Source organism: Oreochromis niloticus, linkage group LG8 (assembly GCF_001858045.2).
Source record: "Oreochromis niloticus isolate F11D_XX linkage group LG8, O_niloticus_UMD_NMBU, whole genome shotgun sequence".
NCBI lineage: Eukaryota > Metazoa > Chordata > Actinopteri > Cichliformes > Cichlidae > Oreochromis > Oreochromis niloticus.
Window position 1 is genome coordinate 9,293,672 of NC_031973.2, and position 24,610 is coordinate 9,318,281.

Genomic DNA, 24,610 nt, shown 5'->3' on the forward strand with positions numbered 1-24,610 from the left:
AGAGGAGTTCAAGAAGACCTCAGCAGAAAGAGACAGAGATTTTCAAAACATGCAAGGTACTTGGGTATTACAATAATTTGCACATTTGAATTTAAAAAAGGTTGAAAGGAGTTTATAAGTCATCTGGACTTGGGTTGAAAGTTGAAGACGTGAAGTTGAACTTGATTCGAGGTCTGGGCAAAATTGTTGAGAAGCCACAAATACCTTTGAGAATATTTTTTGTTAGTGACATCCTTAGTTCAGCTGTTTTCTATAGTTGCATTGCTGTAGTGCATGTGATTTCATTATTATACTAAATGTTACTTAAAATTGTGATTGTTATGGCTCTAATTGCCTCTAGACTATTGTTTTTTATGATGTACACCTATGTAGCAGGTCTACATTACTAAATTTGTGTTTTGTATATCTAATCGATTTTCAAAATGCTACAAAAAACATTCAAAATTCCCTAAAAGCGCACGTTTTAAAATGCCTAATTATTTGTTATTTGATAATGGCTTTAGCAGTCATAGTTTATGACTGAAAGTATGGTTGTATTCATTCTGTATTTTCTCTGCAGTTAAAGTTAATAAAAACTGAATGGAAAGAACAATAGCTTGGTTTTGTGTTAATAGTACTTGAACCATTTGGTGCTATCGGTTTCCCCAATTGGATTAAGTTGTTTAAATACAACTATTTAAGTTAATTTAACTTAATTTGAATATGAGCATGTAACACTTTAAATAAGTTTGAATAAATACAGCATCTTAGTACAACAAATTTAATGGTTTAAGTTAAAACATACTAAATACAATGAGTAAATAAACATAATGCATTTGAGTTACATTATCATATTTGCTTTGGGTTCTCGGGACTCTAATGAAGTACTTAAATAACCCAAAACTGTTTAAGTTATAAAGCTTGAATCAATTGATGCAATCGGTTTCCCCAAATCATTTGACTTAACTTAACTTGTCAGGTTTTACAGTGTATATAAGAAAGAGTCCAGTTACCATTGAAGTGCATTCAAAACTCTTCTTTGGATGTTGGCTGCTTTTGGGTCAATTCTCTGTCAGGATGATTCCACACTGCTTCAGTAATGTTTAGGTCCGTGCTCTAGAGAGACTAATCTGGGACTGATAGTGTTCTGTTGTGTGCGTTCCCTGTAAAGGTGTGCATTTACTACATTCACAGTGAGACTGGGATCATTGTTGGGTCGAAAAATTAATTCTTTGCCAGTCACACATGTTCTGGGTAGCATGACATGGAGCTCCCCTACTCCACTAAATATTATTGTTTAGTTTGGCATACTATCTTCTCCCTGTTTCTATTTAAGATCGACATGACAGCTTCCCTTCCACTGAGACAATTTCAGATAAGACTTCAGCAAATAGCAGATTGGTCAACTAAAGTGCCTGATGCATCTGTTAGGTGCATCTTTTTGTGTCAGATTGTTGATTGTTGTTTTTTTTGTCCACTTCCACTTGTCCGAGTTCATCAAAATATTTATAAACACAAAGGAACACAAATATTTAGATCAAAGGTTTGCACTTGGATTTTAACTACCAGACTGGACTGGAAGATTAACCTTTTCTGAGCAACTGCAATCTAAAAATTGGATTTACAAGTCTGTCCAGACCACGTTTTCAAGTACTAGGTTTTTGGGAATTACCTTTTTTCGCCAACAACATAATTACTTAAGCTTCTGTTTTACACCTGTCAAACTGTTATCTGGAGCATTTTTTTGAGAACAGGCTGCTAGTAACAATGTGTCTAAATATACAATTTAAAATTAAATTGGATCTTTGCCAAATTCTATGCTATATGTAAATGTAGCAGTAGTTCTCCCCTTGAGTTGAGTTTTTTTTTTCTTCTTTTTGCTTGAATGATTCATAGATGAGTGTTAAGTGGCAAACTAACAAAACACATTAATTCTGAAAATGATCAGCTACCAGTCTATTAAGGACTGGACTGAAAATAAGTGGAAAAGCAGCCAAAGTCCAAAGAAAAACTGAAATATCTTCAGAAAGCTAAACAATTCTTTACTCAAGAGTTGTTTAAAAATTACAAGTGTAGCCTCTTGGAATGAGAGAAAAAAAAATAACACAGAAGTGACTCAAGACTTTACATGTTCTGTACATGTATTTGGAACCAAATAATAAGACTTTAATTCCATCATGCTAATACATGAATTATATAGTTTGCAGGTGTCAGTGTAGAATTTACAACAGGAATCAACTATATTGTTTTATATTCCCACAACACATGATTTACGAGTCTTCAAAGAGCTACACTTTCAGTACATTTAAGATATATATTGTGTATTTGAGATCAAGATCAGAAGAATATTAACACTCAGTATATTACTTAACAGGTACACATTGCTAACTACTGCAACTGTTGTCATAAATGAGTATGTGTTATGTATCTATGGTGTAAAACATGCAAAAATATCCATTATGTGTGTATATAAAATTAGCAGAAAAAGTAAATACATTTATTTTTGCTTAATTATTTCTTATGTTGTAACAGTTCCTTTTGGTGATAAATCTTATATTCTAGGAAAGCCTGTTTATTTCCCCTTAAACGGTGCCATGTTTGTAAGGAAAATGCATTTGGATTTGGACTGAGCTGTAAAGTTGAGTATTTGGCTTGTGCCCATTACAAACTCACCAAAATTCTCTTTACCAATGCCAAAACAGCTTATTCTGCTATTGACTCTATGTTTGGTGTTGTTTATTGGATTGTTTGACTGAAGTCTGGAGAAACAAGACATACTGGCAATTTAATAATTCATTAATTTATCAAATGGGGGCCTCAGTAACATGAGAGCCATGTACAGCCACAACACCTCCACGTGCTGGTTAACAGGTTGGTCACACACCGCAGTGGGATGGCACTTCATGCTTCAAACAAGCATTTGTTACAAATCAGCCAATGTGGGTTGGTGATTTTGGAAAGAACAACATGCCCGAGCTGATCCCATATGTGTTCAATATGGATTAGGTCAGGACTTCAGGCAGTCCTTTCTATCATCACCACTCCCAAATTCTGGAGGTAGCCTCTGATAGTCGTGCATTTTAGAGGCGAGCACTGTCATCACTTTGGTCCCAGATTGTGGAAATATGCCATCGCCACTGGTTGCAGAACCCCATCTTGATATCTCTCTGCATTCAGATTGCCTCCAGTGATGACAAGCCTTGTTTTTTCAGTGAGGAAGATGCTGCCCCACACCATCACACTGTCTTCGCCAAAAGCTGTTACTCTATTTTCCACACCTTCTCCACACTTCTCCATCCTGGAATCATTGCTGAGCATAATTTTCTTCCAAATGTTCAGATTCCAGTGCACATGTTACAGACACTGGTGTTACGACCCGTCTAGGGCCAGGCAATAACATGAACGAGGCACTCGCTTCCCCCCAAGACCCAAGCAGCCACAGGAAACAAATCCGTTCGTTATATCGTGATTTATTTACAGAGTGGAAAAAAGAAGAGGAACAACAGAACGGGAGTGTCAACACTTCAGGGTGAGCCAAGGCCAAAATAATAAACAAAACAAATCTACACAAATCCCGCACCCCTGACCTTACCAAAATAAAGTCGAAAATAAAGACAGAGTCTGACCTCCTTAACTAATTCAAAACAGGAGAAAACGGGTGATCAAAAGAAACGGCAGCTCACCCCTACCCACTCCACTTCCATAACTTTTCAGACAACACTGCAGCCAACGACTGCCACAGGTACACTGCTGGGTGCTGAGGAGAAACGCGAGGACCTCTCCCGCCGTAGCACTCCAGCCTCCTTTTCATGGGCGGGTCCTCCAGCTGGAACCAGTCACGTCAGGGCGGTGTATCCACGCACCAATCGGAGCAGAGCCCTGGCACAGCTGAATTAACATAAACAGATTTACCCGCCCAGAACAAACACATGAAAATACAAGTTCGTAACACCCCCTTCCATAAGAATTAAACAACCCTCCTATTGTTTAATTTCCAAACTAAGAGACCGCTCTTGACAGGGCATCAGCGATGACATTTTCCGTCCCTTTCTTATGTTTGATTTGCAGATTAAAATCTTGCAAAAGAAGGGACCAACGCATAAGTCTCTGATTTGAGTTTTGCATCTGGCTCTGGCCCAGTCTCTGGAGCCACCTTCACACCCCTGCCGCCAGGCTGCTCTACAGCTGCCTTCGGGGCAGAAAGGATGCCTCGCTCCACCAGCCCTGCACATAAAGCGTCCTTAACCTCCGCTTTACGGGCACCATAGGACACTTGAACATCATAAAAACTAGCAATAATCAGCAAATCCGCTTTCTTGCACCCCACTATCTTGTCCCACGAAGGCGAAGTAACGAAATCATCCAAAGAAAACTCCATAATCACACACACACTCACTACCCCCACAACAAGAAAACTGCCAAACAGACCAAACCACACGAGAACAACCACAGAACAAGGCAGAGGACGAGCCCCCAATTCATGTTACGACCCGTCTAGGGCCAGGCAATAACATGAACGAGGCACTCGCTTCCCCCCCAAGACCCAAGCAGCCACAGGAAACAAATCCGTTCGTTATATCGTGATTTATTTACAGAGTGGAAAAAAGAAGAGGAACAACAGAACGGGAGTGTCAACACTTCAGGGTGAGCCAAGGCCAAAATAATAAACAAAACAAATCTACACAAATCCCGCACCCCTGACCTTACCAAAATAAAGTCGAAAATAAAGACAGAGTCTGACCTCCTTAACTAATTCAAAACAGGAGAAAACGGGTGATCAAAAGAAACGGCAGCTCACCCCTACCCACTCCACTTCCATAACTTTTCAGACAACACTGCAGCCAACGACTGCCACAGGTACACTGCTGGGTGCTGAGGAGAAACGCGAGGACCTCTCCCGCCGTAGCACTCCAGCCTCCTTTTCATGGGCGGGTCCTCCAGCTGGAACCAGTCACGTCAGGGCGGTGTATCCACGCACCAATCGGAGCAGAGCCCTGGCACAGCTGAATTAACATAAACAGATTTACCCGCCCAGAACAAACACATGAAAATACAAGTTCGTAACACTGGATAAGCCTGATGGTGAAGGGCAGTCATACACACTCAGAAATTAAAGTACAGAAATGTACCTATAGGGGTACAATGGCTTGTCACTGGGGTGGTACCCTCTAAGGTACCGTTCTGTACCCTAAACTGTGGGTACTGATTTGTACCCTTGTAATTTGTACCTTTTACACGTCAAACCTGTACTTTAAAGGACAAAGTTGTACCCTTAGTATAAAGTACAAAAAAGAACCCTTAAAAGGAGTACAAAAATGTCTTTCTAAAGGTTCAATATCTACACACAGATTTCCTATATTTTTCCTCTCAAGATTTGAAAAATTGAAGATACAAAGTCAAAAATACTTGTCACATTTATTACCTTCTTAAATACAGACTGTTATCAACAGAGTATGTCATAAGCTGCAACATCAATTTCCTGTCCAGGTTTTAGCAACGTCCATTCACTACCAACTCTAACACTGTATGAATGAAAATGGTTGTCATATAACAGAGGAATGAGAATTTTTCCACAAAAGACCCACATTGTGTCAATATTAAATATGTACTTAATTTGCCAGAACAGAGGAATCTTCTCTGAATGCAGTACATCAATGACAAACACATCTCTTACACAGTATTTGACACTGTTCACAATTACTTCTGACACACGCTGGAAAGCTTTCTTAGGTCTTAGCACTATCAACTTCAGAAAAGCCACAATAGACTGTCAGTGCTTGTTGCAGTTCCAGTGGTAATGACAAAAATGGTGTAGTCACACTTTTTCCAAAAACATTTTCAAATTCACCAAGTAAACTTTTGTTAGAAAACTCCCAGCACTGTCTGAACTGATGTCTGTTGCTCAAAGTTGTAGCAATGTTCATAAAATTTCTACAATTGCGGGACAACGTTTTGAAATACTGGTGCTTACTTTCAAATCTCATACACCATAACAAACGTAGAGGGCCGAACATTTCAATCAGTCTTGCATAGTGGATTAAATAATGACACTTGTGTAACAGAAGAACAGCAGTCACTGAGTCCACAAGTTATGTCAAAATTGACATCATGGGAATGAATAAGTCCTATGTGCTGAATAAGCTTTATCAAACTAAAGGTTCTTCTGCCACATTTGGAGCACTGATATGGCTGAGGCATGGTGGTCAATACAGAAGGTTTATTTGTCTGGTGACTGTGATTGGCAGAGGCCGGTCCTCACCCTCATCTATTTTCACAATGTACTTTTGGAGAAAAATCAGGGTGTTCTTCAGATGTTTTGGGTAAGCAAGGTTGAAGACAAAATACAAGCAGAAAGAAGAGATGATTCCTTCAAAAATACACGAGGTTCTGCACACTTCACTGCCATCCAACTTCACAATGTTTGGAGCGCTTCTGGAGAACACTGATTTCCAGTCTTCATGAAGTAGCTGAACAGTTGGATAGGGGGTTTTAGGATGAACCTTTGAAGTCAAAAGAGAAGGTAGAGGAAAGCAATATCTTAGTCTCTTAACAAAAGATACATTTGTTTTCCTTTTATATAGACTAAATATTTTAATACACACACCTCTCCAAGTATGACAAAGAGATCCAGTTTCTCCTTGAAGACGTATGGCAGGAATAAAAGTGCAGCCCTTGTGTCAAGATCTGCCAAAAAAAACAAAACAAAAAAACCCCACAATATCACCCATGCATTTTATCTGGCATTTCCAGTTACCTATAAAAATTATATAAAATGGAAGCCTTGAAGTTAAAAAAAAAAAAGCAAATACCTGGTAGGTCATCAGTGAGAGCCTCCTCTCTTGCATCAAGGTAGAGCTGGTAGAGTGGGGTTTTCCCTCGTGTAAGGTCAATCACCTTTGCTGCAACACATGAGAGCCCTTCACGAAATCGCTGGCTTACATTACCCGTTGTTGGTTGGATCCACCCGAGTTCGTTGCACAGCTACAAGTAAAAAATTCATTTTCAGTACAAAATAACAGTGTATGAAAATGAAATAATCTAAAGTTGATATTAATTATGTATGGTGCTGCATAATTATTTTTTTATAGAATTTAACAACAATACTGTAAGAAGTTACATGAACATACTAAAAAAAAGGAAAGAGGGACAGATGAAGAAAGCAAGGTCAAGGGCAAATAAAATTTACTACTATAAACATGTTAAATGTGACAGCTATTTCAAAGTTCAATTCAGCTTTCTGACTTACACCAGTAGGCATCCCTAAGAAGGGGTACTTCTTCAACACATCCTCCACAGGCATACCATCTGCAATTTCTTTTTGCCGCCAAGCAAACGTTTGCTGCATACGGTTATGAACCACCATGGTATCTGGTTGCATCTTCTGATATTGGCACTGTAAGACCTTTAAGTGGGCGTCTATGGATAATAAATCCTCTCCTTGGACGCATGGTCCCTTGAAAGAAAGCAAGAGTGAGAAGAGAAAGTCAAAACAGATTAGAAACCCAACATAAGACTAAATATACAATTAGAGCTGACACGATCTGTGCATCACAAAGAACTTGTATCGGTTAAAGTTAACCGATACCATGAACCAATATTTAAAATATGGAAACTCTGAAATAATTTCACATAAAATCTTAATTGTTAACTTGAAATTTTAGTTTTGGAGTCATATTTAAAAAAATTTTTTTTTTTTTTTTTAATCTAGTTCACCCTCTTTTAGCGCCTTCCAATTAATAATTTTTTGTGAGGTAGAAGTATTAGCACTGGTACTTTGTATTAGCAAGTGCTCTAATCCAAGTATTGGTATTGTTTCAGTTTGAAAAAAGGGGTACAGTTGCATCCCTAATCCTTAGTTTTAGATGTAATAACAGATGCAAGAATATTTTATAGCTCAAGATGTCCCTCACACCAACCTGACAAACATTTCTCTGACTTGTTCGTTGACATTTATTAGGCTGCCCTCTCCTCGTAGAACCAAACTTCTCCTTACAACGCCTCACTGCCTCACTGTCGACTAGTGGTGCCCGCTCTGATTTGAATTTACGTCTCAAAGACATATGCCATGTGTGCTTGTTGAACAGAAACATAAGTTACTGTAAAAACAATCTACACAAAATACACCCAACAAAGAATCAGTAAACATACTTCATACAAACCTACTGAGAGGCTACAGATTGTCTTACTAACAAAACAAGATCGAAAAAAGCTTCACTTTTACTTTGTAATCTTGAAGGAACCTTGTGCAAATTTTAAATTTAACTTACATAACCATTTCCCTCACGATCCTTGAGGAAAGGATACTTCATTACCAGCGTCTTCACAGCTTGCACATATTCAGAATTTGTGGGATACCTGTAATATCAGAAGAAACATAAGTGTTAGAGCAACTGCTGACAAACAAACTTTATCAAGTGTCAGTTATTGTTTCTTAGTAATGTAGCGTTTATTTTCAATATGACAGATTCAGCTTTTTCTAAAGCAACAAGCTAACATTACCCTGATTAACTTACATAGTATACTGTGCCACAGCTTCATATAGAACTCTGATTATTGTGTGTCTGTCCCTCGGATTTTTATGGCACGGTTCTTTGTTGTCCAGTTTTAGTTGCAGATTTTTGGGAAATCTTGGAATTTCAAAAGAGGCTGGCAGTCTCAAAGTATTTTCATTGCTGTGAAAACAGTTAAGTGTTTGATTTATTGCATGAATTGAAGTATAAAACACTACAGTAACAATACATATGGTAGAAACATTGATCATATTAACTAAATCCTAAAAGTGCATAACGGCCAACATGTATGCTTCAGACATACTAACTTCATTATAAATAAGAACATACCTTATTGAAGTTGACGAAGTAGATGGTTGCCAGTCTTCTGGAGAGACAGTCTGTAGAGTCAGCGTCACTGAAGATTCCTTCATCCTTGACACAAATTGGTTGAATTTAACCTGCTTTTTGAAGGATCCTTGGAAAAGGTATGCAACCATAGTCTCAGTAAGACCGCAGTCAACTGTGTCACCATCAACCTCATTGTCTGCAAGATAAATGGTAGTACAAACTCTAAATTCCATGTAAGGATATTTATCACCACATTTTTACATGGGTAAAAACCATATATCACACACATTAAAACCTTTTGTACAACTTCTTTCAGTTCAAAGAAATATTCATTAAAAAAATCAGTAAATTAAATAAAATAAACCAAATTTTTAGAGTGAATCCTCTCGATATACAAAGTTTTCATTTTTAAATTTAGATGTTTGTTTGGGACTACTGGACACAGGAGAGCAGAGTCTGAGCATGCTTTTGTGCCCTTTCAAGTTTGGAAGAAAAAAAAAGACTAGAATGCTGTAATTTGTTAATATTCACTACTAAGGTGACTCCTTTCTCCAGATTTCCGACAGTTTCTGCCGTCTGTTCTTTCAGACCGATTACTTATAGCGATAACACCCGCAGGACTGTATTACAAGCTCAGATTACATGCTGAAAAAGTTCCCACATTGCTTAAAACGCGACTATCAAACCCCAGCTGCGACACCCTTGTTATATTTTAAACAAGTGCGGCGTCAAGATATTTCCTTTAAACGTTATATTCAGCCGCCCATGTGTGTTGATGGCCTTGGAATGGATGTAAAAACGTGATTTTATTAAACCATTAATACACTAACGGTAAACTGCATTCAGCTACCAGGGAATCAAATTTCGCGCCGTTCCGCTGCGCAGGGGTTACCGAACCCATAGACTGTGGCCGAACCACATATATAAGTTCAGACTTATACAAATACTATGTGTACACATTTTTCATTTTTCAGAACTGTGACCTCAACTTTACACATGAAACGTTTGTAAAAACGTTTGTAAAAAGACATAATTTGAGCTAAGAAAGTGCCGAAACTAGCTAAATTGCTAATATACGTTAAGCTAGGCTAAACCAATAATTAGTAATTACGCTACATTTTTCTTTAAATAAAACTTACCTCTGAAACGCTGAGCTTCAGCTTCGGTGACATCTAAGCCCCACTCTTGTATTTTTGTTAAGAGTTCCTCGGTTGAAAGTGAACAGAGCACACCAGGACTTGCAAGTTCGTAATCCATCTCCGTCCGTTGATAAAACAAAAATGGCACCTGCTGCATTTACAGAAAGTTCTAGAATCCACCAGCTATTCGTTGAGTTTCTTCTTCTACTTTTTGTTTGATGTTGTGAGGATGGGCTCAACTCGCACTCAGAGTTCAATAAGGGTGCTTTTTTGCAATTCATCCAAATAGTTATACTTTAAAAAAATCACTCTTAAAAAAAATGTTTAAATGCATTTTTACTTTTTTTCTTTCAAATAAATTCATTGTTCTTAAAGCAGCTTAAAAATAAGGGGGGTTCAGGGAATACAAAAACAACAACAGCAATGAAAATAATAAAAAATAAAATAAAAACACTAAAATATATGCTTAAATCAATACAGTTGCAAATAAATTACTGTCAAAAAGAATTTAAAAAAAAACAACCTCTAATCAAAAAGAGCTTAATCAACCTGTACTTTATCTTTTGAAAGAATGGGTACAAATAAGTACTTTTCACAATTAAGGAACATGTATGTACCTTTCAGACGCTAAAAAAGGTACAGATAGTTACCCCGAGGTCCAATATTTGTCCTTAGACTGTCTTAATGTCATTTTTGTACCTTGGGGCACAGTAATGTACCCCTTCCGTACCCCTATTTCTGACTGTGTAGCAGGCCTCCTACCATCCCTACGAGATCGGAGACTGACTGTGTGCAGTGTCTTTCAAATTGTCTGGATAGAGAGCTGTCAGCCATATCGTCCCGTAAACCTTGACTCCAAATCTGTAGAAGCCCCTCTACGGTTTTAAAGAGCTGAGAGAGTGCGTAAACAGTCTTCTTGTGATGTCATATCCTACTAGGGCTTAATCCAAATAATACTGCAACTTGTCTTTGCAGAACACCAACTTGAATGGCACAGGCCATAGGACAAATCAGTCAAACGTGCCATGCTTGGAACAGACATAAGATAACCACTCTAGGAGTGTCTGTGCTGTTAATCAGATGCCAATCACAGACCTGATTGTCAGTACCAACGTAAACAAAAGTTTAAAATAGGAGTCAATAGCAGAATAAGTTGTTTGGTATTGACAGAGAAAATTTGGTCAGTTTGAACATAATCCACATAACCAACTCTGCTGCTCAACCCACTTACAAATGCGGGACCATTTCAGGGGACATAAACAAGCTTTGAGCAGTATAAGATTTATTGCCAAGAAGCATTGCTGCAAAAAAGAAATAATCAAGCATACATTAATTTCCTTATATGTTAAGCTAAGTTTACTAATATATATAAACATAATTTGAAAAATCATCTATTTACTGCATTTCATGCCTAAAATAAAAAAAATAAATATCTCATTTAGGTTCTGAGATGCTTGTGGTGAAGCTTACTGAACATTAAAAATGAATATATGTCCTAAATATATATTGAAACATTCTTTTTGACTGCAAAAAGCAAAGAATAAATGTAATTTAAACTGGACATGAGGTCCACCATAATTACAAGAAAATCGCTTAAAGGCTAAGGAGTAGAAAATATAAATAGAGCTGTGTGATATGGCCTCATATCGCAATAAAAGCATACATTAATATATAGTGCATGTCAAGAGATGTATTCTAAGACACTTCGTCAGCTTCGAATCAGAGAGGAGAAACACACACTGCAGTTAGTTACTTGCAAGCAAGGGCAGTCACAGAGCACTCGCACAGAAGTGAGGGCTCTGAGACTCGCGCCGTGCCACTGCCCTGGTCTTTATTTATATACATCAGTGGGTGCGTGTGTGTGTGGGGTCAGAGTGTGACCCCATAAAGACTTCCCTAAACCTGCTGGTCTGGAAGTCCAACAGTTTATCTAAACAAAAGGCACTTAGCCTAAAACAGACATAGATACGTTTATCCTATCATAAAACAATAAGAGAAGGTATGCCCTTTAACCATGCTCCCAGGATGTGGGTGTGAATGCCAGAACACTCTGGAATGCACACAAAGCCTACTAAGGATCACACATCCTATCACTATACAATCGATTATACACCTCTAAGCATATATGGAAACTTGTATCATTAGAAGAGAGAGAGATTCATTTTCACATTAATGTTGTGCCATAACGTAAAGTTGATCAACTATTTTTTCAGTGTCAGGTAAAAGAAGGGATTTGTGTGATTTGGGCTATAAGGCAGGGTTAGCTGGGGTGTCTCATATGTTGTTGCAAAACTTGATGCTCTTGTGACAGCTTTAAATAAATGCTCGTTAGTGCATCTGATAGCACACCAACTATCTGGCATTTTGACTAAGTTAAACTCGAAGATGTTTGGCTGGAGGGCAAAGGATCACATTACTGTTTTTACATAGCACAAAATAAATAATTAAGTATAATATAAAACAATAGACATTTTAATATCATCTGATATAATGTGTCATACTGCACAACCCTAAATATAAATGTACATTTTAATAATGTTTTAAATGTTGGAATTTTTCTATTGCGATAAGGAGCACTGAAAATAGTCATGAAGACTACTACCCAAGTTTACCTCATAACTGGTTGAAACCAAACCTTTGATGCTGAATTTCACAATTCTGGTGGTACACACCATACGACTGATAACAATGTAATTTCCTTGCAGCTTTTGTTACGCTGGGGCTCTGAAACCACCACAGTGAAGTGGAGCAGAAATCACTGTTAAATATCTGATTTTTTCTTCAGCTGTGGGTCTGTAGTTCTGATGATGCTTAATAGATCACTAAATATAACAAGTGAACACCTTACCAACCTGTACTGAATGGGATATTTGTTTTCTTTGGACTGATTGAAATTAATGACATTTATGAAAAAAAATATATAAGTTCTGTCTGTTTTAATGATTTCATTTTTGTTTTTACTTTAGCTGGTCCACAATGAAACAAGAACTGACAAAAATACAGTGACTGTTGTGACATAAAAAATGAAGAAAGCCTTGTTGATTTTTTTAACCATTTTGGCCCAGTATCCGAACTTCTCTTCCTTCCTGTTACCGATGAGCAGACTTATTGTTTTCCCAATCTCTCTTAGTTCATCTGAGACTTCTTCAAGACCAAGGGGCACGTCTGTCAGCTTGTTGTTGCTCCTCTGCAAAAGTTTAGTTTTTGCATTTTAAAGAAAGATATCAACAAATTTAGGCCACTGACTGCTACTACATTTGACACAATGGTTTGTTTCCACTGTGACTGGAATAAAAGGGGTTCTTATTAATATACAAACAAATATCTTGATCCATCTCTCTAAGTACTCTCTCAAATGCAAGCTCAATGATTTTTTATGCTTCATTTTAAATAAATAACCCTTTAAAGTGTAGCTAAAGTCTCACCTCTTTAGTCACAGATTGTGTTTCATCAGCACTTTCATCACAAACAGATGCACAGTCACTAGATTTTTTTCCTGGGAGGATATTAGACAAAATGATTAAGGATCCCCTCTGATTAAAATGATATAATTAACTGTCATGCAAAGGCTAATGTTAATGTGTGAGTACTTAAACCATAACTAAAGATAAACCTGCTTACATGAGTTTAGATCCACAGGCTTAACCTCACCTCTAACGCAGCTGTGGAAGTTGGCTTTGCACCATTTGTCTCCACAATTTACACTCAGATTTTGTTCTTCATCGGTCTCATTGTGATGGGCTGCAGAGTCTTTCTCAATCAGATACATCATCACAATAGTCTCCAGGAGGCTGAGCAGCATCAGAGTAAAAATCCCAATGCAGTAGATAGCTGAGGAGAGCAGACTATGTCAGTAATGTAATTTATTAATGTGTTCAGTCAAATAGACCCCACTTCTTTACCTATAAGTGGAACCTTGTTTGAAGAGCTGGGCAAAATGTCATTCAGAATAAGCTGCAACACTGTGACAGCAAGCAGGACAGTGACCTTGAAGCTGAGTTTCTCGCCTCCAGCATCTGGAATCAGGAAAGAGGCCAAGTCCAGAACCAAGAAGAAGAGCACTGGACAAATGAAATTGGCAATGTAGAGGTCTGACCTCCTTCTCATCGTGATCTGTTAAATAAAATAATTATAATAGTGCAATAGGTTAAAGAAATCTAGTACTTGTCCAATAAATGCTGTTTATGCTTCAGGGGGAAAGAAACCACAAGGAAAACAACTTTTTTGCTGTGTTTTTAAAACCCTTTCAAAAAAACTGCAATTTTGTTTTCATTACAAATGTTTTTTAAATGTGTCTAACGACTCAATTTCCACATCTGTGTTTCTGCTTTAAACTCCTAAGATGCAAACTCTTTCATGGCATGCATTTTTAATTTCTCTTTGCTATTTGACTTTATAGTGTTTGACAGAAAACTATAAAGTCACAATTGAGTAATGATGTGCAAAACTCTTTATTTGGTGTCAAACACAGCAGGATTTTTCCTGAGTACAAAAACAAAATGAGAAACAACAATTGTTCCCCTTTGAGCAATATGGCTCATTTGAAAGCCATTTGAAAGAGCAAAATTTTGTATTATGGTCTAAACAACCCTTAATGTGATGTTCCCATATGTGGACGCCAGGTCCTAAGAGATTAAGAAGTACTTACAGTGTAAACAACTGCAGTTTGATGTGGATACATAATGCTGGATTTATTTGTGGATGTCAAGTCCTCGAACATCCACTCGTACTGGTTCCACATCATGCTGCGTGTCAAATTTGTCATCGATTCATTGTTTTTGTTGTAAACTAATTTTATTTCATTATCTAAAATGGAATATAAAACTAAACGTGAGCAGATGAGCAAAGGACTATATGTTGTGATATTTCATGGTTTATATATATATATATATATATATATATATATGAGAGTACAAAAAACACATGTAAGTAGAACTTGATATTAACTCACCAGCATGCATGATAGACTTGAAGGTGATGTTGCACCTCTGAACATCAAAGGGAAATTTGTAGACATGCATCCTGCAGGCAGTTGTCACCACCTGCTCATTTGTGTATTCGACCCCACCATACCAGTGAATTAAGAGATAAGGACTTTTAGTCTCTTTGTCCTTGTCTATCCTGTATGAGAGCAAATGAAAACAGATTATGGCACAAAATATGGTACACTCATATAGTGTAGCGCAGGGGTCTCAAACTCCAGTCATTGAGGGCCGGTGTCCTGAAACGTTTCCATGTGTCCCTGTTGCAACACACCTGAATAAGATTAGTAGGTCATTAGCAAGAGTATAGAACTTGAATGCATGCTGAAGTGGCAACCCCTAACCCTACTCAAGTAAAGTTAAGTAAATGTAAGTGTTTGGAAAAATGTACTTCTAAAAGTACTTTTTTCCACCATGTTCATTCACTCATGAGCTGCTGTAACATGAATCAAATGGCTGAATTGCCACCTCAGCATGCAGTCAAATTGTGCACTCTTGCTAATGACCCTTTAAAAAATTCTGTACAGGCCATGGTTCACTGTCAAAGATAATAATTTAGTACAGGTGAAATATTAAATAGAAATCAAAGCCTATAATGTTAAAAAAAAATTAATTAATTAGAGCAAACACATCTAGATAATGAAATGTTCTTTTAAGCATAAACATAATAAAAATCCTAAAATCCTAATAAAATCCTTTGACATTAATAAATTACAAAAACATTCATTTCTGGGCATATCATTGCTGACACCAATGAGCTGATTCCGAACAAAAAAAAATATCAAAACTTGTCTGAGAAGTAAATTCACAAATTCATGGTAGGAAAAAAACCAACAAAAACCAACAAAAAAAAAAACCCAAATAAAAAATAAATAAATAATAAATAGATAACAGTCCTCCACTCTACTGTACATTTTTTAGTGTGTACTGTACACACTAAAAAATGTCAGTGTTGACTTCACTAATCCCATAGTCTCAGCTGTAAGTTTTTTTCTTAATGCATTTGTTGGCTGATAGAAAAATTACAGTTATGCAACACTCTTCTCGAACAAGCTGAGGAAAGCTATCTCTCACTTTGTCTCTGCCTGTCCCTCACTTCATGTTTTGTCTTACTTTCTGCTACCTGTTATTCGAGTACCATTAGTATTCTATTCTAGCTCACTGTGTGACTAAACTGATTTCTTTTGACACATATCTTTTCCCATAATAAGTGTGTGATTAAAGGGATCAAGGAACAGGATCATCCTGACGAGCACCCGCACAGACTTTCAGTGTGTGTCCTGTTGCTCCCTTGCAAGTAATTAAACATGTTAAACTTAGTACTCTGTACTCTTTTTTTAAACTGAAGAACGGTTAACCCTAACCCTTCAGACTGATGAAGTCATTTGGATGAAACTACAACATGCAGAGGAACAGTACCAGCATTCTGGGATTTTCTTACCTGGTAAATGAGGATGTATCAAGACATGACTTCCAAGCTGTCTTGCCATTGAATTCAATTAATTTCAATTCAGTTTTATTTATATATTTCACCTTTACGTAGCTCGAGCAGCTTTCCAGGTGCTCAGCACACACTCACACGCCAGCACCATCCTTAAAGGGAAGGCGTGATTCGCTGATAGAGGCCAGGTGCGTATCAGCCTCTCCTGACACCACACCCTGAACCCACTGCTCCACCCCGCCTCTGCAGCTGAGCCACAGACAACACCCAGCCACAAGAAACAAATCACAACAACAGTTGTCTCAAGGTGCTTTAAATTGTAAGGTGAAGACCCTGCAATAATACAAAGAAAACACAGAAAATCCCAACAGTCATATGACCCCCTATGAGAAAACACTTTTGCGACAAAACAATGCATCTTCTGTGACCAGTTGCTATCACTTCTTTTAAATCTCTTCCATGGCCACAGGAGTATAAAATCAAGCACCTAGACATGCAGACTGCGTCTACAAACATTTGCTAAAGAATGAGCTCTCAGTAGCTCACTGAATTCCATCGTGGTACCGTAGCACTGTAGCAGCAATTTTCCACAGCAGCCTATTAATCAACTAAAGGCCAAAACAAACTTTCCTCATAACATTTAAATTTACAATAGCTGATTACACAGCAGTGTGGAGTAGACTTCATCACTGTAGATATCTTTCTAAAGGTGCTGTAACTAAGTTTAAGAATATATTCCACCCAGTGTTATCAAGACATTAGAGTCGGTTCACTGAGGCTTTGCCCCAGCCCGGAGTCACCTGAGTCCATGTCTCCACCACAGACTAGCCGCTCACCCTCACCACTGCAGTCGGACCTCCTATCACCTGCATTATTTTTGGCGAGGATGTGGTCAGACGAGGAGGAGTCCACCACCACATCACCGCTCCAGCGGCATCAGCTTTCCTCTCTCTGTGTTCCAGGAAGAAACGACATTCCTGCCGTCGCTGCTTCAAGTGTGAGCCTGGGGAGGGTCCCCAGCTAACGCCACTGGTGGTGGTGTTGTTGTCCACGAACCATCTAGTGGTGAGTAAAATTGACTCTTTTTCTAATATTTACTCCAGACCCTTAGCTGTAGAATCAAGAGAGTGAGTTGGGGTTGGCTGCTTTCAACGTGGACGATTCGCCTGATCTCAGCGTTCCTGGTCAGGATAGCAGTAATGACGATTGTGATTATGTTCTGAACTCAAAGACTGAATTCTGTTCCCTTGAAAATAATAGGGGTCATATTTCTGAACTGTTTAGCTCCAGTACTGAAATCAACAATCAGGAGACAGTCAACTCTGATGCTGTGATCAGGGCCTCCAGTTGTGCCGTTAACGCTGATGTTTTTGCTTTTGTTTGTGTTAATTTGGCATCTGATTCTACTGAAAATCCTGTTGATTCAATGTCAAAGACTGTTTCTAGTGGGGGAAGATGGGGAGTTCTGAATATCATTCCAAAACCCATTGTGGTTTTCAACCAGCAGAGTCCAAAGAGACAGTAATCCCCTCTGAGGCTGTTAACTCTGTTTTTTGCGTGACTGAACTCGCTGCCTCTGAGTCTAGGATTAGTTCCAAACCAGCAGGAGCTGCCCCTTGTGCAGGGGCACATGGTTGGCTCCCGGACCATCCCTGGACCAACCTCGTAACTGCTGCCGCTGGATCCGCCTGAATGGACACATTCGTGTCACTGGGCAGGGGCTGGGGGTGCCGACAGTCTGGGCCAATCCCCTCTCCTGCTTGCGGGGGGAAGCAGGTTCGGCCGGGCAATAGGTATGTGGTATGTGGCGGGGCGTGGTCAGCAGTGCCGCTGCTGGGGAGGTGAACGCACCTGCAGGGCATCCGCAATTACACCTCACCGGGTTAAAAGTTTCTGGGTCCTGGATTTCAGTGTTGTTGTCGATGTGAGTTGGGCTGGGAGCTGCAGAGCTGCAGCTGACTGAACGTGTTTGTAGCAGCAACTGTGATAAGTGTTAATAAAGATGCTAAAAAGCATGTATGTGTGGACAGGTCTGCGGTGTCATTATTACAATCAAATTGTACTCTATTCACAGTTTTCAGACTCATTACTCTGAAATGCAAAACATTACTCCATTGTGACCACAAATAGTAGACAGTTGGTAGTAATGCAGGACGAAGTTGTTTGTTTGTTCATCTGTCTTGGCTCGTCTATCCATGAAGGAAAAACAAAGATTTGAAGAGAAACTGAATTTTGGGGATTTGTGATCCATATTCTGTTCCAGCAGCTTTATTTAAATCCCTAAAAGTGGCAACTTCTCTCGCAGAGCTCCAGTTCAGTTCCAGTTATATACATTTTCGATCTGGATGGGTAAACAATGCCACCATGGAACAGGTGAAGTACAAGAACCTGTTCATCATTAAAGCAAAGGTAAGCACTACATCATAGCTAGCTCAAACACACAAAATTTTACGTTTTGTTGACCTGGACATTTACAGTGTGGAAAAGTGCCAGAAAGTTCATGCAGTATTAATTTGTCCCATTGATGTTGTGTATTACAAGTAAAGTTATTCAAGTATTTTTCCAATGCCAGGTAAATAATTCCTACAGTTTAAATTAGAAACCACCAACAGCCTGGGTTACTGTGGAGGAGCAGGGATTGGTGCAATTTGGCCTAAGACAGGGTTAGGAGAGGTGTGTTCATATGTTGATGCCATACTTTACATCCTTCTGGCAGCTGTAAATAAACACTAATTAGTGCATCTGATAGCACATAAACTACATCAACTATCTGGCGTTAAACTCAAACAAGTTCAACAAGTAGACGGCAAAGGACCACAGTGATGTTTTTGCCTGCTAGGTGGGCATGTCCCAGGTGAAAACTATGGATAGATTAAGAATGGGATGTCACTCAAGTTCATGTGTGTCAAGGCAGAAGAGTGAATACTTTTGGCAATATTTTGTATGCATAACCAGTCCTGTGGCGACCTTCTCCACATCAGGTACATCAGCAGCTCATGCAAACCACCTGGTCGCACTTTTTCACATGCCTTCAGGAGTACCCATCATTCACACCATGCCCATACCTCACTGCTTTGGCAGGAGCCTTGTCTTTCTGTCCTCCTATTCTTCCACATGTCCCTTGAAGACCTGAGAAGCAGTCTCTATGTGCTCCTGTCATGACTGCTCCTCTTAGCAGTGCTCCACCCTTTCTTAACTGTACTAGCTCTTCCACTTTATCCCCCTTTTTCACCATGGTCACACTGATTCCACCAGACTTCCTTTATTCTCATGTGATATCTCACAGTGTATTCCAGATAGAATGGCCACTCAGATGCAGATATTTTGTTACTTTATAGGTTGTTGTTGCACATGGACAAGCGCCTTATGTGCTTTGTTTTTATTTATTTTTTTTATTTTTATTTTTTTAAAGGGGTGCTGAGGCTTCATGGTAAATGTTTACATAAGTTGAGAACTTTCATCTTGAGAAGTTCTCATGGTCACATTTCATGTTTTGATTTTTAAGCTGCCATTGGCTCTGCTTTTCTGGAAGAAAGAAAACTGACCTACTTGTCCTCCTTTATGCTGTTAGGTCTAGGCAATGCTTATTTGAAATGGACTGAAGCAAATTGGAAAATTGTTCTGTGGTCAGACAAATTGAAATTGTATATTCTTTTTCTGAAATCACTGACACAGCATATTCTGGACTAAAGAGGACAGGGATAGTCTTGGTTGTTATCAGCACTCAACTCAAAAGCCTGACAGCTGGGAGTCACTTCACCAAAGCACACTGCAAAATACTTCAAAATAATATTCAACAGACAGACAGCTAGAATATCAAGGTTCTGTGAGGCTGAGATTTCTAAGAGTTGATGATTCTTTGATGAGAGAAGTTTAAAAGCACAATGTCAATATTTAAGTTAACAGTTGTTAATTTTAACCTTGTCTTGGCTATATTCCTTTTTAGTTTGCGAATTCATTTGATAAATTAAAATATATATACTTAATCTTCATCATTAGTGACCATATGTGCATCTGTGACTTACCTTTCTTCAATAGTTAGATCTGGCATCCACAAATTTGCAGTAGGAAATGTTATATTTTTAAGTCCACAGAACAGACTTGGATACCAAAGTATGTAATGATTCCTCCAATGCTACACAGGATGGTGTGAAAGAGAAGAAAAAGATACAAGCAGAGAAAAACAGAAAGAAAGGATTATAACACATTTGAATTTCAACAATAGAAAATTGTGTATTTTCAAGAGAATACTCACATATTGAACCCAAATGTAAGAAACAAGGCTCTGGTCAATTTCCCTCTGTGAGCAAAGAAAACAAACATATTGTTAGTTCAGCCAGGCTTCAAAGTTGATTTTCCACATGTGGGGAAGGAAGGGTGAGCAATTCCCCAAAAATAGTCAAATAAAAGTTATGAAAGATAGGAATAAAAAAATATTTTACGTGTACACACTTAGAAAGGATGTTTAAAAAATGACAAAAAAAATGTGTTGTTACACTATTAACACATTTTGTGTGAATTTTAACATAATGTGTGTAAAAAAACGTGTTAACATTGAAAAAACATGTTAAAAGCTTAACGCCCTTGATGTGTTGCACAGTTTAACACGTTTTGTGTGTTATTTTCAGGCTCTAACAACAGGACCTAAAACTAGCAGCTCAGTAATTGGGTGTTATCCCTGTTTTTAATCAATTACACTGTAAATTAGCAATGTATTATAACTATACTGAATGAGTAAAATGTTTAGTTATTGTTTGTTTTCCACAATCCTATCCCTATTACTTTCAACAAATAAAATGTTTTATGATGTAATGTGGACCAAGGTGGTGTATGGTGTACTAAAATTCTGAAAGAAGATTCATCTTTTATTTCTCAATGTGTGTGGTATAACAATTATTGGCCATGGCTATACTATAACTATAAGTATCCGCACAGAACACAGGCTTAATTTTGACCATGACATGTGAATTGATGCACTAAAATTGAAGTGAAAGTAAAAAATTAAATAAGTAAGAATACAAATGCTGAAAATTGAATCAAATTCTGCCCAGCAACATGACACTGAGACAAAGATGGAGAATACGTTGTCAGACCTTACAGCAAGTATCATTTACCAGTTTATCTTAATGTACTGAAAAAATGTCAGCTTTCTGGAAGCATGTGAAACTTTGAATTTTTATTTAAAAAAGGAGCTATATAGGAGTTTTGAGTTAAAGCACTGTTAATTACTGCTTAACTTTACGTAGCTAACCTTAATATAACGGTTGTTACAACAGACTCAAAAATTTTTATTTATATATACATACATACATATCTATATATATATATATATATACACACATATATATAGATATAGATATATATATATATAGATAGATAGATATAGATATATATGTGTGTGTGTGTATGTGTATATATATATATATATATATATATTTGGCAAGAATACCACAGGCGCAGAACAGTCAGTTGAGACTGCAAGACCAGACTGACCAACCTGTGCACTGCCTGGATTGATTACAAGAAGGCCTATGACTCAATGCCCCACAGCTGGATACTGGAATGCCTAGAATTGTACAAGATCAACAGGACCCTAAGAGCCTTCATCAGGAACTCAATGGGGATGTGGCATACAACACTAGAGGCCAACTTCAAGCCCATAGCACAAGTCACCATCAAGTGCGGGATCTACCAAGGAGATGCTCTGTCCCCTCTGCTGTTCTGCATAGGCCTGAACCCCCCTCAGTGAGATCATCAACAAGACTGGTTACGGATACCGACTACGGAACGGAGCAGTTGTCAGCCACCTCCTGTAGGTGGATGACATCAAGCTGTATGCCAAGAGTGAACGAGACATCGATTCACTGATACACACTACCAGGATATACAGCATCCACCTCGGGATGTCATTCAGACTGGAGAAGTGTAGTCGCATGGGGTGTCTGTAGCTCAGGAGGTAGAGCTGGTCACCTACTGATTGGTTCGATCCCTGGCTCCTCCAGTCTGCATGTCAAGTATCCTTGGGCAAGATACTAACCCCAAGTTGCTCTCCGATGCATCCATCGGAGTATGAATGTGTATGAATGTCGTTAGAAAGCACTAAGTGTACATAAAGTGCTTGTGAGAATGGGTGTGATTGGGTGAATGAGGCATGTTGTATAGAGCGCTTTGAGTACTCCGTGAGAGTAGAAAAACGCTATATAAGAATCAGTCCATTTACCATTTACCATAACAAAGAGAGGGAAGGTAGTCAGAACTGAGGGGATTGAACTACCAGAAGGCAACATTGCAGACATAGAGGACAGTTACAAGTACCTGGGGATCCCGGAGGTGAATGAGAACCATGAAGAGGCCGCTAGGAAAGCTGCAACCACCAAGTACCTGCAGAGGGTCAGGCAAGTCCTGAGGAGTCAGCTGAACGGTAAGAACAAGATCCGGGCCATCAACACCTACGCCCTGCCCGTGATCAGGTACCCAGCTGGTATAATAAGTTGGCCAAAGGAGGAGATAGAAGCCACTGACATCAAGACAAGAAAGCTCCTTACCATGCATGGAGGGTTTCACCCCAAGTCCAGCACCCTGAGGCATTACGCTAAGCAGAAGGAAGGAGGCCGGGGACTGGTGCGTATAAGCACCACAGTCCAGGATGAGACAACGGACATCGACGAATACATTGGGAAGATGACCCCAACTGACCGAGTGCTCAGTGAATACCTCATGCAGCAGAAACCCAAGAAAGAGGAGGAAGACGAGGAACCATCTTGGAAGGACAGGCCCCTGCACGGTATGTACCACCGGCAGATAGAGGAGGTGGCTGATATCCAGAAATCCTACCAGTGGCTGGACTGAAAGACAGCACAGAGGCACTAATCATGGCAGCACAAGAACAAGCTCTGAGTACAAGATCCATCCAGGCAAGACCCCAGGGGCAGGCTGTGTAAAGATGCCCCTGAGACAATCCAGCACATAATAGCAGGGTGCAAGATGCTAGCAGGCAGGACATACATGGAACGCCATAACCAAGTGGCCGGCATAGTATACAGAAACATCTGTGCCGAGTATAACCTGGAAGTCCCGAGGTCAAAATGAGAGACACCCTCAAGGGTGGTGGAGAATGACCAAGCTAAGATCCTGTGGGACTTCCAGATACAGACGGACAAAATAGTGGTGGCTAACCAACCGGACATAGTGGTGGTAGACAAACAGAAGAAGACGGCCGTAGTGATAGACATAGCGGTTCCGAATGACAGCAATATCAGAAAGAAGGAACACGAGAAGCTGGAGAAATACCAAGGGCTCAGAGGAGAGCTCGAGAGGATGTGGAGGGTGAAGGTAACGGTGGTCCCAGTGGCTCCGATTACCATTATTACTATTACCACTATTACTATTAGTTTCCTTACTAAACAGTAAGGAAACTAATAGTCACACTGAAAACAGATCATGGAAAACAGAATTCAAAAATCCAAAAAACACAAAACATTGGGTCAAAGACCCAGAACAATGACCTATAAATTATTTGAAAGACAGAAACATTAGCCAGAACAACTTACCACATCTAAGATGGCTTCAACTGCCATATTATGGTATACCCTTGTAGCATGACTGTGATTTCTCACAGGCCTTGTCATAATGTACTTGTCCTTGTCTTGGGTCAGGTTCAGGTGGTTTATAATATCGACATATCTGCAGTTTTTATGACTATTCCCTTCATTTTCTGAAATGATATAAAGACACATTGTCAATGAATATAAAAATGGTATAAAAATGCTAACTTTCATGCTCATCTTAAGCGCATCATAACTTTGTTTGGCCAGGATAACCAACTACAAGGCCATCTTAGTGCGAGACCTGAGAGACACAATGATGAAGCTGGAAAAAATGTTAAGAAGTTTGTATTTTGTAGATCTCTATGTCTTATCTTTGATATTCAGGCAGTTTATACATTTCAATCCGATAATATTCTAACATGATTAGGATATTGTATCATCATGTCATGTTCTATCCAGTCAATTTAATGAAACAATAAATGTGATCCAAGGAAATATCTTCTATACTGTTACTTCTTGTTTTACTTTCAATGTTAATGTAATCTTATGTCACATTGTGTGTTATATTTCAAGCCTTTCCTCCTTTTCCTTGTGTGATTTTCTATTTTTTTTCTAATTTGCACTTTCCTTCCTCATCTGTCCTTTTGTCTGTGATCTGGAATCCAATGTCAATATTGCACAG

The 24,610-nt window shown here is 38.8% G+C and overlaps 2 protein-coding genes across 3 annotated transcripts; both read right to left on the reverse strand.

Moving 5' to 3' along the window:
• Positions 1 to 5,375: 5,375 nt before the first annotated feature.
• LOC109203247 (sterile alpha motif domain-containing protein 3) lies at positions 5,376 to 10,459 on the reverse strand. Of its 2 annotated transcripts, XM_019362582.2 has the most exons (9): positions 9,959 to 10,459; positions 8,820 to 9,015; positions 8,493 to 8,651; positions 8,247 to 8,334; positions 7,896 to 8,051; positions 7,226 to 7,432; positions 6,789 to 6,960; positions 6,584 to 6,663; positions 5,376 to 6,479 (listed from the first exon to the last, which is right to left on the reverse strand). In XM_019362582.2, the coding sequence occupies exons 1-9, from the start codon at positions 10,113 to 10,115 to the stop codon at positions 6,183 to 6,185; spliced, it is 1,512 nt and encodes a 503-aa protein (XP_019218127.1). In that variant the 5' UTR covers positions 10,116 to 10,459; the 3' UTR covers positions 5,376 to 6,182. The 2 variants fall into 2 exon arrangements, with proteins under 2 accessions (XP_019218127.1, XP_019218128.1); XM_019362583.2 differs by lacking the exon at positions 7,896 to 8,051 and having other exon boundaries at positions 9,959 to 10,457.
• A 2,456-nt stretch (positions 10,460 to 12,915) lies between these two features.
• LOC100710112 (5-hydroxytryptamine receptor 3A) lies at positions 12,916 to 23,996 on the reverse strand. The gene is made up of 10 exons (XM_025909954.1): positions 23,932 to 23,996; positions 20,637 to 20,681; positions 20,407 to 20,516; positions 14,910 to 15,079; positions 14,607 to 14,764; positions 13,861 to 14,071; positions 13,610 to 13,789; positions 13,384 to 13,454; positions 13,011 to 13,145; positions 12,916 to 12,924 (listed from the first exon to the last, which is right to left on the reverse strand). The coding sequence occupies exons 1-10, from the start codon at positions 23,956 to 23,958 to the stop codon at positions 12,916 to 12,918; spliced, it is 1,116 nt and encodes a 371-aa protein (XP_025765739.1). The 5' UTR covers positions 23,959 to 23,996.
• Between the last annotated feature and the right edge of the window lie 614 nt (positions 23,997 to 24,610).

What these genes read in the sequence shown, in the direction of transcription:
- LOC100710112 (XM_025909954.1), bottom strand. Translation starts at nt 23,958, where the DNA reads ATGGCAGTTGAAGCCATCTTAGATGTG. An exon ending in GATCTAACTATTGAAGAAAG is followed by an intron (nt 15,080 to 20,406) that starts GTAAGTCACAGA and finishes GCTCTCATACAG; the next exon opens with GATAGACAAGGACAAAGAGA. An exon ending in CTTCCACAGCTGCGTTAGAG is followed by an intron (nt 13,455 to 13,609) that starts GTGAGGTTAAGC and finishes ATATCCTCCCAG; the next exon opens with GAAAAAAATCTAGTGACTGT.
- LOC109203247 (XM_019362582.2), bottom strand. Translation starts at nt 10,115, where the DNA reads ATGCAGCAGGTGCCATTTTTGTTTTATCAACGGACGGAGATGGATTAC. An exon ending in TCTTAGGGATGCCTACTGGT is followed by an intron (nt 6,961 to 7,225) that starts GTAAGTCAGAAA and finishes TTTTACTTGTAG; the next exon opens with CTGTGCAACGAACTCGGGTG. An exon ending in TCTTTGTCATACTTGGAGAG is followed by an intron (nt 6,480 to 6,583) that starts GTGTGTGTATTA and finishes TTGACTTCAAAG; the next exon opens with GTTCATCCTAAAACCCCCTA.